The sequence below is a fragment of the Phaseolus vulgaris genome, chromosome 7 (assembly GCF_051622355.1).
Source record: "Phaseolus vulgaris cultivar YP4 chromosome 7, ASM5162235v1, whole genome shotgun sequence".
Lineage (NCBI taxonomy): Eukaryota > Viridiplantae > Streptophyta > Magnoliopsida > Fabales > Fabaceae > Phaseolus > Phaseolus vulgaris.
This window is the reverse complement of record NC_143504.1, coordinates 6,198,862-6,214,054: the sequence shown is the minus strand read 5'-3', so window position 1 is coordinate 6,214,054 and position 15,193 is coordinate 6,198,862. Positions and strand designations below refer to the sequence as shown.

Sequence of the window (15,193 nt, the reverse complement as noted above, 5' to 3'; positions counted from 1 at the left end):
TTGTTTTGTTTTTACTATCACCAAAATAATTAATTGGTAAAAGTGGTCTCGTGTTGTCTTTTTCTAAAATTTATTAATAAATGTTTTACTTTTATCTTATTTATTTAATTTATAAATATTTATGAAAAAACTTCCCCACATACTTTTTATTTAAAAGTTAACAAAAACTATTGATCAATCAAGTTGATTCGGGAGAAAAATATATTTGATATATAAATAAATTTTAATCAGTTTATTTTGGATTTTAAATGGAATTATCTAACAAATTAATAATTAAATTTATGTAAGTTCATATCGACCATGTCAGTGTATTTAAAAATTGAATTTTCTTTTTCATGGTTAAAAAAAATCACAAATTTACTCCAAATTTTAGAAATTAAAAAACATAATTAAATATAAAAAATTACTACAACACGCACTCTTTATTTTATTAATATAGGATTAATTTTCTAGCAACGTTAACAAATTAGAAATAATCTAAGAATATTTTAGAAATAATTATTAAAAGTTACTAAATTTGTAGTATAATATTAATTAAAATTCTGCATTGTAAATACATAGTAATTATTATTATTATCTAATTTTAGTGTTGATACTATAGTTGTCAAAATTGGAATTGTGTAGCTAATTGAGTTTGGTCCATTTTGATCTATTTAAATGGGTGGACACAGTTTGATTCATTTAATATGTAATTAAAATTATTAATTTGATTTACTAAATCCGTGGTAGATGGCTTAAATAGGTAGATCAATTTAAATTTAAAATATTTATTTTTAAAAAATCAATTTCTTTAAATTTGCATATTTTTAACAAAAACATAAAACATAAGATATGAGAATTTATGTTTCATAATTAAGAGTTAAATGCATAATTAATATAAAATTAAATATGCACTAGTGCAGAAATGTAAAACAAATGCAGCTATTTTAAATTTACAAATGCGGTCATGGAACCGCATTTGATCAGCACGCATTCGTAAATCTGGCATTTACAAATGCGGTCATAGGACCGCATTCATAAATCACATTTACAACTGCGGTTACTTAAAATAACCGCATTTGTATATTATTCTGAATGAGGGACGAGGGTTAGGGGTTTAGGATTTATGAATGCGGTCTTGGTAAAAACCGCATTCATAAATCACATTTACAAATGCGGTCATTTACCAAGAAGCTTGATGGTGATCGGAGTGGAAGACAAAGGCAAAGGCGACGGCGGAAGCTGTGACGGTGGCGGAGCACGAAAACAGCAGCGAACACCAATGGAACAGTAACCTAAGTGCCATAAACGAAGTGAATAATGAATGATGCGAAAACGAAAACGAAAACAAATGAGTGAAACTGAAACTTACAAAATGCAGAGAGAAGAAACTAAATTGAGCGCAAAACGTTAAAACGAAGAGCGGAGAAGAGGAAAGTGAAAGTGAAACTAGTGGCGCGCTACAAATTTTTAGGGTAAAATTGTTTTACAAACACGGTCTTACCCTACAACCGCATTTGTAAAATAATTTAATTTCAAAAATGTCACCACGTTTTTTACAAATGCGTTTAAGCGCAAAGTCGCACTAAATAAAGGATCATTGTTTTACATTTTTCCACTAGTGATATCACATCAATACATTTATGAGTCCTTTTAAATTTTAAAATTTTCAAGTTTCAAAGTTACTGTAAATTGATCTTTAGTTTTTCAAGTTTTCTCGTAACTTGATTCATTTTAAATATTATAATTCATTAAATTATATTATAACTCATTAAATTATATTGAATATGTTTCTATCATCACTAATAATATTGTTTATTTTTACTTTTTTATAATTACTAGTCTATAAATATGATATATATATATATTTAATGTATAAATTTTCGTAAACTTCTCATCATATGATATTTTAATGTAGTGATCAGATGTGAGATTATTAGTGAAGTATAACATACATCTTTTTCTTAATAAGTTACTCGATATCTTTTTAACACATATTCACAAAGGACAACAGATATGTAAAATGTCTTCCATAAAAGACCCTTATCACACAAAACTTAAGTTTCAAACTTAAAAACATCACTATTTGAATTATAAAGAAATAATCAACAAAAATAACATCTTACATATACTCAAATTTACCCAAATCATCAAATATATTGATATTCAACTCTAAAAGTATTTATAATAAGATACATACTTCCTTTTATTCCAAAATCATAAATATAAATATACATATATAAAGTTTCATATGTTTATACAACAATTCAACTATCACATTTTTCGTACATTTAAACAATCATTTCATTAATTATATAAAAAAATTAACTCCTCTTATTTGGAGAGGTAGAAACTTTATTAGCTAAAACTTCCTAGTTTACCAAAGTTTTAGGTAAATCCCTCAAATATCAAACCATACACATCAACAATATATCCTCTTAAGAAATGACTCATAAAGAAAAAGAAAAAAAATTCTTGCTCTTTTTAGAAATGTAATTTGAGAATACAATTGTGTCGTTGAATCTAAAGAAAGTTAAGAAGAATGAGTTATACAAAAATAAAATTATGAACATTTAATCTTTTATTTATACACTTTCTATCTTTTATTTATTTAAAATTTATATTTAAGTAAAACTCAAGTCTTGCAAAAAAAAAAATTAAATATTAAAACCAAAACAATTAAAGAACTAATATTTTTGGACCAAAATATTGGTTTTCATAATATCAGTAATTTCAATCTAGAAAGATAAATTGTTTTTAAAATATAAAAATTAAAATAATCAACGATAATGCCACATGATATTAAATTTTCATATAACTTCACTCTAATATAGGTTATATCAATGTTTTTTAAATTACTGTGTTATAGATGCCAAATATTTTATAAAAGTGTTACATATGTGAAGTAACAATAAATTATTTACCCGAGAATATGGCTAACTTTTAATGAATTTTTACTCTCAGATTTTATGAATGTTTGTCGTTCTGTCAATATAAAATTTTAAAATATTACTATTCTATTATTTATTTATTTTCTCGTTGTCAATTTAAAGTGAAATGTACAATCAATATAGATGAAACAGTAGATTATGTAAAGAGAAAAGGGTGTTTGAACTCAATTTTATATAATTAGGATAAGTCAATAAACTACGGTTAGGCAAATCTCAATCACTCAATTGAGGCCTAACATTCTCTGCGTAAAAAGCCAACAGTTCAGAAGAATATTTAGAAGGGATAGGAATCGTTGAAAATCAATTATATATGTATAAGAGATTAAATTATACTCGTATAATAATTTATATTAGATGTTAGATTCTCACTAATTTTATATAAAAATAAGTTGTATTGATTTAACTCTTTAATTATGTCAAATTTTATTAAAACTAAATAATAGTGATAAGACGAGTATTATTATATTTGGAAACAACAATTTTAATGTAAATAAAACATGTATCAAATCTTTGTATATTATTTATTTAATAGTAAATTTTAATAAAAAGGACAAGTTTTAAAAAAAAATGTAATTCAATAAAAAGATACTAAATAATGATGTAATTTATTTAACATCCCTTGTTTATCTATTCCAAATACTACATCATCATGCATGTAATATCTATTCTCTGTCCGTTGAGAGAGTGAGTGTAAAATTTTGTCGCATGAAACATCATTGCTCACATGTAATATACGATTATCACAAATTCTAAAACAAACACACAACAAATAGTAGGGGTAAGCTAGCAGTTTTAAATTCAATAAAGGTTTAAATAAAACAATTTTCATTCACAATCATATCAATCGTCATTCACAAAGAGTCAAATGTCTACAATATATATCTCATATTTCACATCCCTGATGCCGTAAATTCACTAGCATCGACACATAAACACTCAATTCTACTTTTAGAAGAATCGTGTATTGAAATTAGCACTCGGAGAATTATATTTGTCATACTACCTGTCGTGAATCCACACAACCACGCACATAATCTCAATATCAAATTACCTCATATGACAGGGTAAATCCATATGATCTGTTATGATCATTTATTTCAAACCTCAAACTCAGTCATACGAACATCTTTCGACACTCATAACCCGATACTCTTCATCTATATGATTCCAAGATATTAGTAGAGTCAGGATCGTCTCTTTCACATAACACTCACAAATCAATACATTATCCTAACAATCTCAACACAATATTTCCTTTCCTAAAATTACTATCTTGATTTCACTTTCACATAATTTCATACTTCATATCACACATCAATATACCATTCAATCACACTAAAGTTTATATTTTTAAAACAATTCAAAAATATCACAAAAAACACATAAACACATAACTAATTACTTTTAACGACATTTTTAAATAAAAAATTAACTTTAAAACAATAAACATTAATAAATCATACTTTCATAAGCAAAAATAAAAGTTTTAAGTCTTTTGTAGCTTGAGTGAAAATGGCTCTCGTTTGAGATAATCTCGTTATTTGAGCAAAAATCAACTCGAAAGCACTCTAAAATTCACCCCATTTTCACTTTGAGCGAAAATAGACCCAACTATTTTTCATCCTATTTTCGCTTCAACAAAAATAGATTTGGAACTCACTATCTTGATTTAGCTTAAGCGAGACATGCAAACTAAATATTCATAATAACTGATTTTCTTAAAATTTTCACCAAATATTTTAATTCCAACCTATATTTTATAACACCTATCATATAAAAATAATATCATTTTGTTTAGATTTGTAGAGGTGCTCTCATTGAGCTTTTATATCAACCTATATACTTAAGCATTAATAATTTTTAATCCAAAATCATTCAAACTCAAACAACAATTATTAATCAATGTTTTGTAGTATTTGCTGCCATAAGTCCAATGACGAACTTTGATCATGAGTTTGATGACAAATGGATTCAAAAAGTTATAGAGAAGACAAAAGAAGAAAAAAGAAAACATTTTAGAGAGATGGTGGTTCTTTTAAAATGAAACTTGAATAACTATTTTTTTTTCTATTTATATACTCTTTTCACTTTAATAATAAAAATATTCATATGTCATTTTAAATATATCACTTCTACTCTAAACATATTTTCTAGTTCCTTACAATTTATTTCAATGTAATTTTATTAATACTAATATAATATGTAACTTTTAAAATTAATATACATATATATTCAAAGAGTGATTTGTTTATATGTAACACAAAAATATTTTTCGTAATTTAAATACTAATTCAGAAAGATATTTTTTTACACGAAGTTAATAAATATAATTTGATTATAGATAATTTTATAGGTAGTTAAATTTTTATTTGAGAAAAAAATAAAAAATAATCTTTAAGGAGGATAGTTTAAAGAGTGATTGTTTTTACTGATTGTTGTCCTACAGGGAGGTTGAATACTAAGAGTCAAGATCATTATTTGGCCACTCAACATCCCAGCATCTCTAACTACGTCCCACGAAATGATTAACTACATCATTTAGCAATTATGTATGAAAACCACAATCGAGAAGTAGTGGGTTCTATTATAGTTGAATGATTTGTAAACTTCGTACACTAGAAAGTCTAATCCCACAATTATAAATAGGTGAACCTCCTAATAATCTTTGACTCAGATCCTAATGAGAAAAAGAGTGTGAGGAGATTTGAGTGTGAATGAAGGAGATTGGTATAAGAACTTTATATAGAAAGTGTGAGAGAGAAATAATGGGTAAAGAAATTTTATTTAATGACCTGCTTGCTTTTGTAGACGTACTCTTCACAAGAAAAAATATGAAAGAATATCAGTTATTTGGATCCAGGGTATGTGGGAAAGAGAAGGAAATGATATAAGTCTGAACAATAAATATCATTTTCCCTTAAAATGAAGAAAAATAAAGGGGAAGTCACATCAGCATAGGGTTATTTTCGAATTTATCCTTATTAAATAAATTTAACTAACACAAATATTTTAACAAAATGAAATAATAATAATTAATAATAAATTTTGAATACAAAAATATATACTTATTTATAATAAACAAATTATATAATAATTATTATATATATAATAATACTATTTATATTTAATACAAAATAATTTTCTAATTATAATTTTTAAATTTATGAATATTTAAATTGTTTATTTCTATATAAAAATTAATAACTTTTACATATATTCAAAATTTTACATATGTAAAATATTTTTTCGTCAAGTAACTCGTATTTTCTTATAAATTAATTATTGAACTATATCAAATTATACTACTAATAATTTTAATTCATCCAAATTTACACAAAAATACATAATATTTGATTGTTCTATTTTTTTAAAGACAAGAGTAAATTTGTAATTTTACATTTTACACCTTCAAAAATAATATAAATACTTTCACAACCATCACATCACTCCAAACTTCAATAAACTTCACAAATCTAATTTAAGATACCCAATACCAAACACACTAACTTTCTTCGGACTTTTCTCTCAAATCCTCACATTTCCACCTATCAATCCAAATAGAATCTAAATCTATATACAATTCATGTTCGTTCTCATGAAGGCACACATGTTCATAATATATAAATTAACGTTGATTTGACCCACGCTAATGTCTTTTATTTTAAAATATATTTAATTTAGAGTCTGGTTAGTCCATGCAAATGTTTTTTATTAAAATTTATTTAATTTTACGTTTCTTTAGCCTATGGTAATATTTTTTATTTTAAAATATATTTAATTTAGCATCCGCTTTATCCATGTTAATGGTTTTTATTTTAAAATTTATTTTATTTAACATTCGTTTCGTCCATGCTAATATTTTTTATTTATTTAATTTAGCATCGCTTAACCCACACTAATATTTTTTATTTTAAATTTAATTTAATTTAATTTAGCGTCCAACATTAAACATCCTCTATTAACGTAAATTAAATCAATATTAACAAAAATATTTATTTAATTAAAAAAATGGATTTTATGGTTTTTATTTATTTTTTAAATATTTTTTGGTGTCGCGTTAAGATCGACTTTAGCTGACACTGATAACAACACAATTTGATCAAAGCTTATTTGAAAGTGAATTAGTGTGCTCTTTTAGAGTATGTTTGCTTCTATGGATATAATGTTTACAAACAAAGATGTTATAGGATATCAATTATTTGGATCCATGATTTTGTGAGGAAGAGAAGAAGAAAGAGAAACAAAGAAAAGTCATGTTAATGTGGGTTATTTTCGAATTTACCTTTATTAAATAAATTTAACTAAAACAAATATTTTAATAAAATACAATAATAATTAATAATAAAATAAAACATACACTTATTTATAATAAACAGATTATATAATAGTTGTTATTGTAAATATAATAATAATAATTATAGATATAATAATACTATTTACATTTAATACAAAATGATTTTTTAATTACAATTCGAAATTTTACATGTAAATTATTTTTCCATCTAAGTCACTCATTTTTTTATTCAAAAATTAATTATTGAACTATATCAGATTATACTACTAATAATTTTAATTCATCCAAATTTACACAAAAATACCTAATATTTGATTCTTCTAATTTTTTTTTTCTAGATAAGAGTAAGTTTGTAATTTTACACTTTTACAAAAAATAGAAATATTCTCACAATCATCACATCACTCACAAACTTCAATAAACTCTTAAAAAATCCACTTTGAGATACTCAATCCAAACATACTATCTTTCTTCACACTTTCATCTCAAATCCTCACATTTACTCCCTCAAATGCTCACACATTCACTCTTCAATCCAAACACAACCTTAATAACATACGTGGCTTAAATTATTTGTAAAAAACTTGTGTCTTACATTTCCTTTCAAAGAACTACATCTCAATAATTGGGTATGACATTTACAATAAAAGGAAAGATGAAGATCTTTGTTCTGTGATGATATTTTTTTTTTGATAATGATTCATTCAACTTTTATGGTTAAAAACCTTTCCTTTTAGTTTTCTACTTAAAGTTTAATTTTATTTCGTATACATAGTTATGGTATTTGGGAGTGTAAAAGATTAAAATGACGTGTAGAGAAAAAAATAATTAAAATTGTATGTGTAAGATCGAAAATAAATTATTTTTAAGTATATAAAAGAGGGTTTTTTTTGTAAATTTAGAAACCAAATGTATATTTCTTTCCTTTTATTTCCTTATTTTCTTGTGTAGCAAAATAAAGAAAGGCTTTTAATAAATGTATATCCATCTCCTTCCTTTTTTACTTCATTATTTTTCTTGCATTCGAAAATATACATTAGTAATGTTTACGACAAAAGTAATTAAGTCGTGAAGAAATTAATTAAATATTTCTTTCAATGTTATTGCAAATGTTTAATTATATTTTTAGTTTTTGAAATCTAGAATGAGTATAGTTTTGGTCTCTCAATTTTTTTAAAATATTCAAACGTCTCAAAAACTTTTAAGAAATATGTTTTTAATTTTTAAATACTAAGAGGAACTAAAGTGATTTTCGTAAAACTATTTTTCTTAATTTAATAAATCAAAACTATATTCTTTCTAAATTTTATAGGATTTTTTTTTCCATCAGCAATCAAGAATATATATACACAAGAACCACTTTAGAGATGATTCAATAATTATACAAAAAGGTATGAACAACCTAACCGTATAACACATTTCAAACATATAAGAAACAAAACAGTTCCTGATATAACCTGGCAAAACCTGACAAAAACTTCTTCCGACATCCCACTAAAACGAATACAGACAAACCAAAGGGACAAGACACCAATCATCTAAATTTTATAGGATGTAAAAACATAAATATTAATTTTTATAGGATGTAAAAACATAAATATTAATTTAACCATTGCTGATAAAAAAAAATTTAACCATTAAATATTTTGTTCTTGAAACATTATAATATGCTCATTCATATAAATGGTAACTATGAAAATATACTAATGGTTTTTAATATTCCATGTATCCTCAAAATAGGTTCTCTTAGCAATTATCAAAAATTAAAAAATTTAGTGAAAGACAAATGCTAGTTGATAAATTAATATAACAAAATAGGACATATAAATAAAATACACTAAGTCAAACTGTCATCAATTGAAGCTCAACTTGCTAGATTTCTGAGACTTAGGAACTAAAAATATATATTTGATGGATATACACACGACCAAGAGCAATGAATATTAAGCATATGGCCATTTTATTGAAAGCTGCCATTGGTTATTCGTGTCTACTTCTTTTCCTTTTGAACTACTTTGCTCCTGCTGAAGCCGCAACGAACTGCAGCAACAAAAATTCTTTATGAATGAAGTTTAATTTTGATCATCTTTCCTTTCACCTTGCCAAAATATTTCATCTCCTTTTGCCCTAATTCCTCCTATATCTAAGTTAATACATCTCTGCATAAAAAAAATGCATGCATGCTGCAAAATTTCCCTATGCATCATACGTGCATGATGATGAATGACTCATAATTTGCGTTTTTAAAAAGTAATAAGAGTAAAGAAGAATGAAGTACTCACCCTGCTGTTCCAGCTTCAAACTGATTAGTAGAATCTTCAGAAATCTGAGTGCATTTGCCTATTTCCTGCTGCATAAAGTTTGAAAATGCACATAGAAAAGGCCATATCAGATAAACTGTTCAATTATACAACATTCATCTACTATATTCACATGTTTAATTATTTAATGAAAAACCTTAGACTCCAAATGTTTGTTAATCTGCTCCAGGTTGCGCACCTAACAATACGTAGATATAAATTAATTTATGTGTAAGTTAAAGTTGATTTTTACAAAAAAAATAATTGTTTTTTATATATGTAGAAGATGATTTTAGTTTATAATTTGTTTTCTATTTTTGAAGTACATTTGTTTGTAAATAAAAACTCATCCAAAAAATACTGTAACCATAGACCACAAATAAGTGATTATTAAAGGTTGCTTTCATTGAATTTAATATTTGATGAAGTAATTACATACCTTTCCGTGTAGTTCGTCAATTCTTGACACCAGCTTCTGTGACTGCAATTGAAAGAGAGAACTTAAAAGTATTTTTATTTTCAATAGAACAAATTATTTCTTTTATTTTGTGTATTGATCTTTGAAAACAAACTTTGAAAATGTGCATTGGAAATTCCTATAAATATGCCCCTCATTATTTATCTAGTTGAAAGGAAAATGTAAACATAGTTAAAAAAAGCATTAAGAATAAGTTGTAGTAAGTACTAGGTGCTTCCGAGCTTGTGCAAGGGTTCTATCCAATTGTTTCTCTAAGTTATGCAATTCTTTCATGCTAAGTGGCTCAAGCTCTTCTCCCAGAAGATTCCTTCAAACACAACAGAAACAAAATAAGTCAGTGCATGTCCTCTAGAACTTTGACATGATCGACAAGTTCTCTTTTTCTCCATGATCGTGCGTTCATCAGAATTTGTACCTTTGAGTTCGCTGGAGTGATTCATGTTTGATTCTTAATACCAAAAGCTCCTGATATAAGCACTGTAAGGTGCAGCGTTATTGTTGATACTATCTATTTTATGTAAATTAAAGGAGCACGTGCACATTATATGAATCGCTATCTTGAGAACTGGCATGGAAATTAGCTTCACAATTTTCTAATTATGTTTTTCTCTATTAGAGAGGGGAAAAGAAGAGAAAAAACCTGCTCCGATTGAGGTTCAGCATCGTCGCCAGCCTGAGACATGCTGAAGCAGCATTGACGATACCTCTCAATGATTCTGTTAATGCTGATAAGAGTGAACATAACATTATTCATTTAATGCTATGTAGAATTGTAAACATAGCAACGACATTGTATGATTTCTTCATTTCAGCACGAAGGGTTTGCTAATTTCAAAATAGATGTTTGAAAATTATGTAAACATCATATCAAGATTTTCACATTTAAAGAGAGTAAAAAAAACAGCAAAAAAGAAAAGAAAAAGAAAAAAAATTGTGAGAATAAATAAAAATAGATTATTTAGTTAGAAATAAATAAAATGATAGAAATAAAATAATTTGAATCAACAATAATAAAAAAATAAGATATATATTTAATTAATTTTTACTATTGTTATTATTATAAAAAAAAAGCACTCATGACTTTAATAAAAATAAAACATAAGATAATATTTTTTATATTTTTTTAATAATATTTTTTTTATGACAAAAGTGTAGATTAGTTGAGATGTCAATTAGTATAGCAATACCTAATCTGAATTTTTTTTTTTAAAAAGTAAAACATATATAATATATAATGATTTAAGTTCATTGTGTGTAGATCCACCTTTTTCACTCATTTACTTTTCTCTGTTTTCCTTGTTTCAAACAACTTTTAATTACCCGGAACAAACGAACCCTAATTAGCATCACTTAAAGTAATGTACTATGTTTGATTGAAAGTTGAAACGCTATTTAAAAAGTTGTTTCCTAATAAATAACTTTATAATTTCCTAAATAGCCAATAAAAGAGTATTTCAAATAGGGAAAGCTGGAGACAAAATGAGAATTACAAATTAAAGTCTCCTGGAGCAGCATTTTAAGAAAATATGTATGTCTGGGGACAGTAAATTATCACAATTCTTTTAAAAAAATATGTTATGTTTGCATGAGTAATTGTGAACTTTAACTTAGTTCAAAAGCATTAAATAAAAATTAAATTTAGAAAAAAAAACTAGTTATTATATTAATTAAAGTAGATATTATTTTATAAAAATTAAAAAATATATTGATATTTAAAATAGTTTTTATTATTAATAAAATTTCTAAATTAATTTCTAAATATTTAATTAGCTACCAAGTTTTTATTTACTAATTATTTTATATTTTAATAAATAAAAATAAAATATGTTTTTTTTTATTATTTATAAGAATAAAACTTATCAAGTATTAACATAGCCTTGTTTTTTTGCCTTTTTAAGAGAAAACCACTTTTAGTGTGGTCTATTTAGTTGATGTGGAATAGCAATTTTTCCAAAGTAATTGAGTGATGAAAATTGTGCAACACTGACCCACAGATAAACATGCTCAATTAACTTAATTTAGCTACATTGTTCCATATCTTCCGTTTATGGTATTGTTTCCTTTTTTAAAAGGGATTTTTAAATCGGCCCCATTGGATCCTTATATCATGACCTCTTTCATAACTTTAACCTTATAAATGCTCACTAAAATATTTTAGCACAAGACCCTAACATAGTAAATAAATAATAATAATTTTATTGAAATTCAATTTTTTTTTTGTTAAGTCTGGGACAGTATCTTGGTAGTTCGTGACTATAAGAAATATTGGAATCAATTTGTCCCAGTTCACACAGTTGTATAACTAGTACTTAAAGGGACACCTGGTGACAAAACTATTATGTAAATAATCAATTAAGAGTTTTGCAATTGCTTCCTCATCTATAAACAAAACATAATGTTCAAATCTATTTATGATTATGAGGGCCAGTCACAAAATAACCCTTAAAGAAAAATAACAGTTACTCCACCTCCAAACAAAAGAGCCTTTACCCTACATATATGTATGACCTATAATTTATATTATCCCAAAGGGTTGGGGAAATTTTGTCCACTGAAACAAACAGTTCTCCCAAGTTAAGGATTAATTATTAATTGTATTAGCTTTTAATTTCATTTATTTGATAAAAACACATTTATTCTTAATTAAATGATAAATTTTGATACTCTTGAAAGTTATTTATTTATATGAATTTGTTGTTATGCTATTTTTAATGTTATGACACATGTTGACCAATAAATTTTAAGTTTAGTTTTTGTTGTGGTTCAAGTTTTATACCATCCAAATATTTATAATATGAAAATGATTAAAATTGACACTTTTGTATTTTTTTAAAAATTAAATTAAAAAAAATATTTAAGAGGTGTTCCAACCAAATCCTTTTATATATAAAATGATTATAAGTTATTTTCAAAAATTATTAGTTTTTTTAAAACTTATTATTGTTTTAATTGCTGATTGATGTCTATTACAACTACTTTCAATAGTTTGATAGATTGAAACCTAAAATTGAATCAAATTTACATAAAAATAACATATTTCAATATTTTTTTATACTAAAAAATACTACAAATATCTGGTTTGTGTTATAATATAGGACAAAAACATATTTAATTATAAATTTTATAAAAAAGATATAGGAAATAATTATATTTGATCAAACTAGGAAATCACATATTGATTCATTAATAAACTAACAAATAAGAATACTAGTTCTAACAATTATATATATATATATATATATATATATATGAGTAAAATTTTACTTTAATAGGGGAAAAAACGATTTCTAGCTCCCGATGCATTCTTTTGCATGATAATTACACAAGGGGATCCCATCTCAAGTTGATATTTTCTACAAGTGACTAATTCTTGCTATTTTTGAAATACTACTTAAAGGATGATTTTGTTCAGCTGAAATAAGCAACGCTTTGTAATTCTTACTGTGGCAAACACTCTTCATCGGATGACAAATACTACAACAACAATATGATTAAAAATTCACAATAAAATCATAAAATAAAAACTAATTTTTAGATATAAAAAATAATTAATTATTATAATAACTAAATTAGAAACTATTTTAGAAATTAAAAAAAAAATTAAATTAGTTTGTATTATTATTAAATGATTTCTAAATTGATATCTAATTAGCCACCAAAGTTTTTATTACCAAATTTAGAATCTATATAATTAGTAGTTAAAATTTTGGTAGCTAATTAGATATCAATTTAAAAACTATTTAACAATAATATAAACTAATTTAGAAACCAATTTTTTTTAAGTCTCTAATTTAATCATTATAACAACTAATTATTTTTTTTTTCTTCTAAAAATTAATTTATATTTCATGATTTTCTTGTCCTTCTAAAAATTAGTTTATATTTCATGATTTTCTTATAATGGAAAGGTCATCAGTCGTCCTCGAATATATACACACATGTATAAGGATTATTTTAAACTATTTCAAAAGTATTCTTCAAATTATCGTAAATTTAAATCCATAAAAAATATTATATGTTTAATTGTAGTACATTTTTTTTGTTAAGAACATTTCAAAGAAATTTGCAAGAATAAATATTCGTTTCGAGATAAAAAAAAAAAAAAGAAACAAAATCTTGGACATGCTAAAAACAGTTACCCTTCAACAAATTACTCTACCCCGACCTCTTTACTTAAGGAGATATATAGTGTTCGTATGAATATACAATGAGAGTTTGTTATCTTTTTTCTTTCAATGATAAAAAAAAAGTGGCAAAATAAAGGGGAAAAGGGGGTGAATGAAGAATTGAAAACCCTAGCAACGATCCCTGCACCTCAATTAATAGAAGAAAACAAGCGAAAGCTTCACAGGTTTCAGGGATTTACTACGTAAGTTATGTGCAATACTAACAAAAAAAAAAAGTGGAAGCAGGTAGCAAGATGATGATGAAAAAGAAAAATCTAGGAATGGAGATGAGAGAGAAAGAGGGAAATTACTCAGTGGTGCTGTACTGAAAAAGCTTGCCACGACTGGAGAAGATGATAAGAGCGATTTCAGCGTCGCATAGCACAGATAGTTCGAAGGCTTTCTTTAACAAACCGTTTCTGCGCTTTGAGAAGGTGACTTGGCGATTGATCTTGTTGTGTATTCTCTCCAGAACGACCTTCCCTCTTCCCATGCTTCCTTCCTGATCTTTCTCTGCACCTCTCTCACCCTTTTCGCTTCTCTCTCTATATTGCATATAATAAATTAATTAATAAGGGATCTAATAAGAAAGCCACATGCACAGCATATACAGTACTATTATATGCACTCCCTATTATATTTTGACTGCACCAAATCCAAAATAGAGTGGCATATGGTTGTTGCCGGGGCAACATCAAGCAATTATTCTGCCTACGAAGATAATATTGGTGAAAAGAAAGCAGCTATACACGTGTCGATCAACATACATACAATTTTATCAAAGCTTCACTTTCATCATAGCCATAGAAATTTTGAGGTCATGCTTCCAATTAATACTTTCTTTATGCAAAAACAAATGTAGTGTAAGTATGGATAAAGTAATTTTTAAGAAAATGAGAATAGAGAAATCACTATCAGAAAATACAGATTTAGTCATTAAGTTTAGAGATCAAACAATAGTGATCACAAGAAATAACTACTGATTACACCTAATGTCAAATCTACTATCGAAATAGCGACCGAAT

The 15,193-nt window shown here is 25.6% G+C and overlaps 1 protein-coding gene across 7 annotated transcripts; it reads right to left on the bottom strand.

Annotated features, from left to right (window-relative positions):
* Window positions 1-8,995: 8,995 nt before the first annotated feature.
* On the bottom strand, window positions 8,996-14,806 carry LOC137828845 (agamous-like MADS-box protein MADS3). 7 transcript variants are annotated; one of them, XM_090305386.1, is made up of 8 exons: window positions 14,480-14,806; window positions 10,643-10,727; window positions 10,418-10,467; window positions 10,210-10,309; window positions 9,964-10,005; window positions 9,682-9,723; window positions 9,507-9,571; window positions 8,996-9,264 (listed from the first exon to the last, which is right to left on the bottom strand). In XM_090305386.1, exons 1-8 carry the CDS (start codon window positions 14,722-14,724, stop codon window positions 9,168-9,170), a joined length of 726 nt encoding a protein of 241 aa, XP_090161512.1. In that variant the 5' UTR covers window positions 14,725-14,806; the 3' UTR covers window positions 8,996-9,167. The 7 variants fall into 7 exon arrangements, with proteins under 7 accessions (XP_090161512.1, XP_068491681.1, XP_068491680.1 ...); XM_068635580.2 differs by having other exon boundaries at window positions 9,507-9,574; window positions 14,480-14,801; XM_068635579.2 differs by having other exon boundaries at window positions 10,418-10,479; window positions 14,480-14,799.
* Window positions 14,807-15,193: the final 387 nt, after the last annotated feature.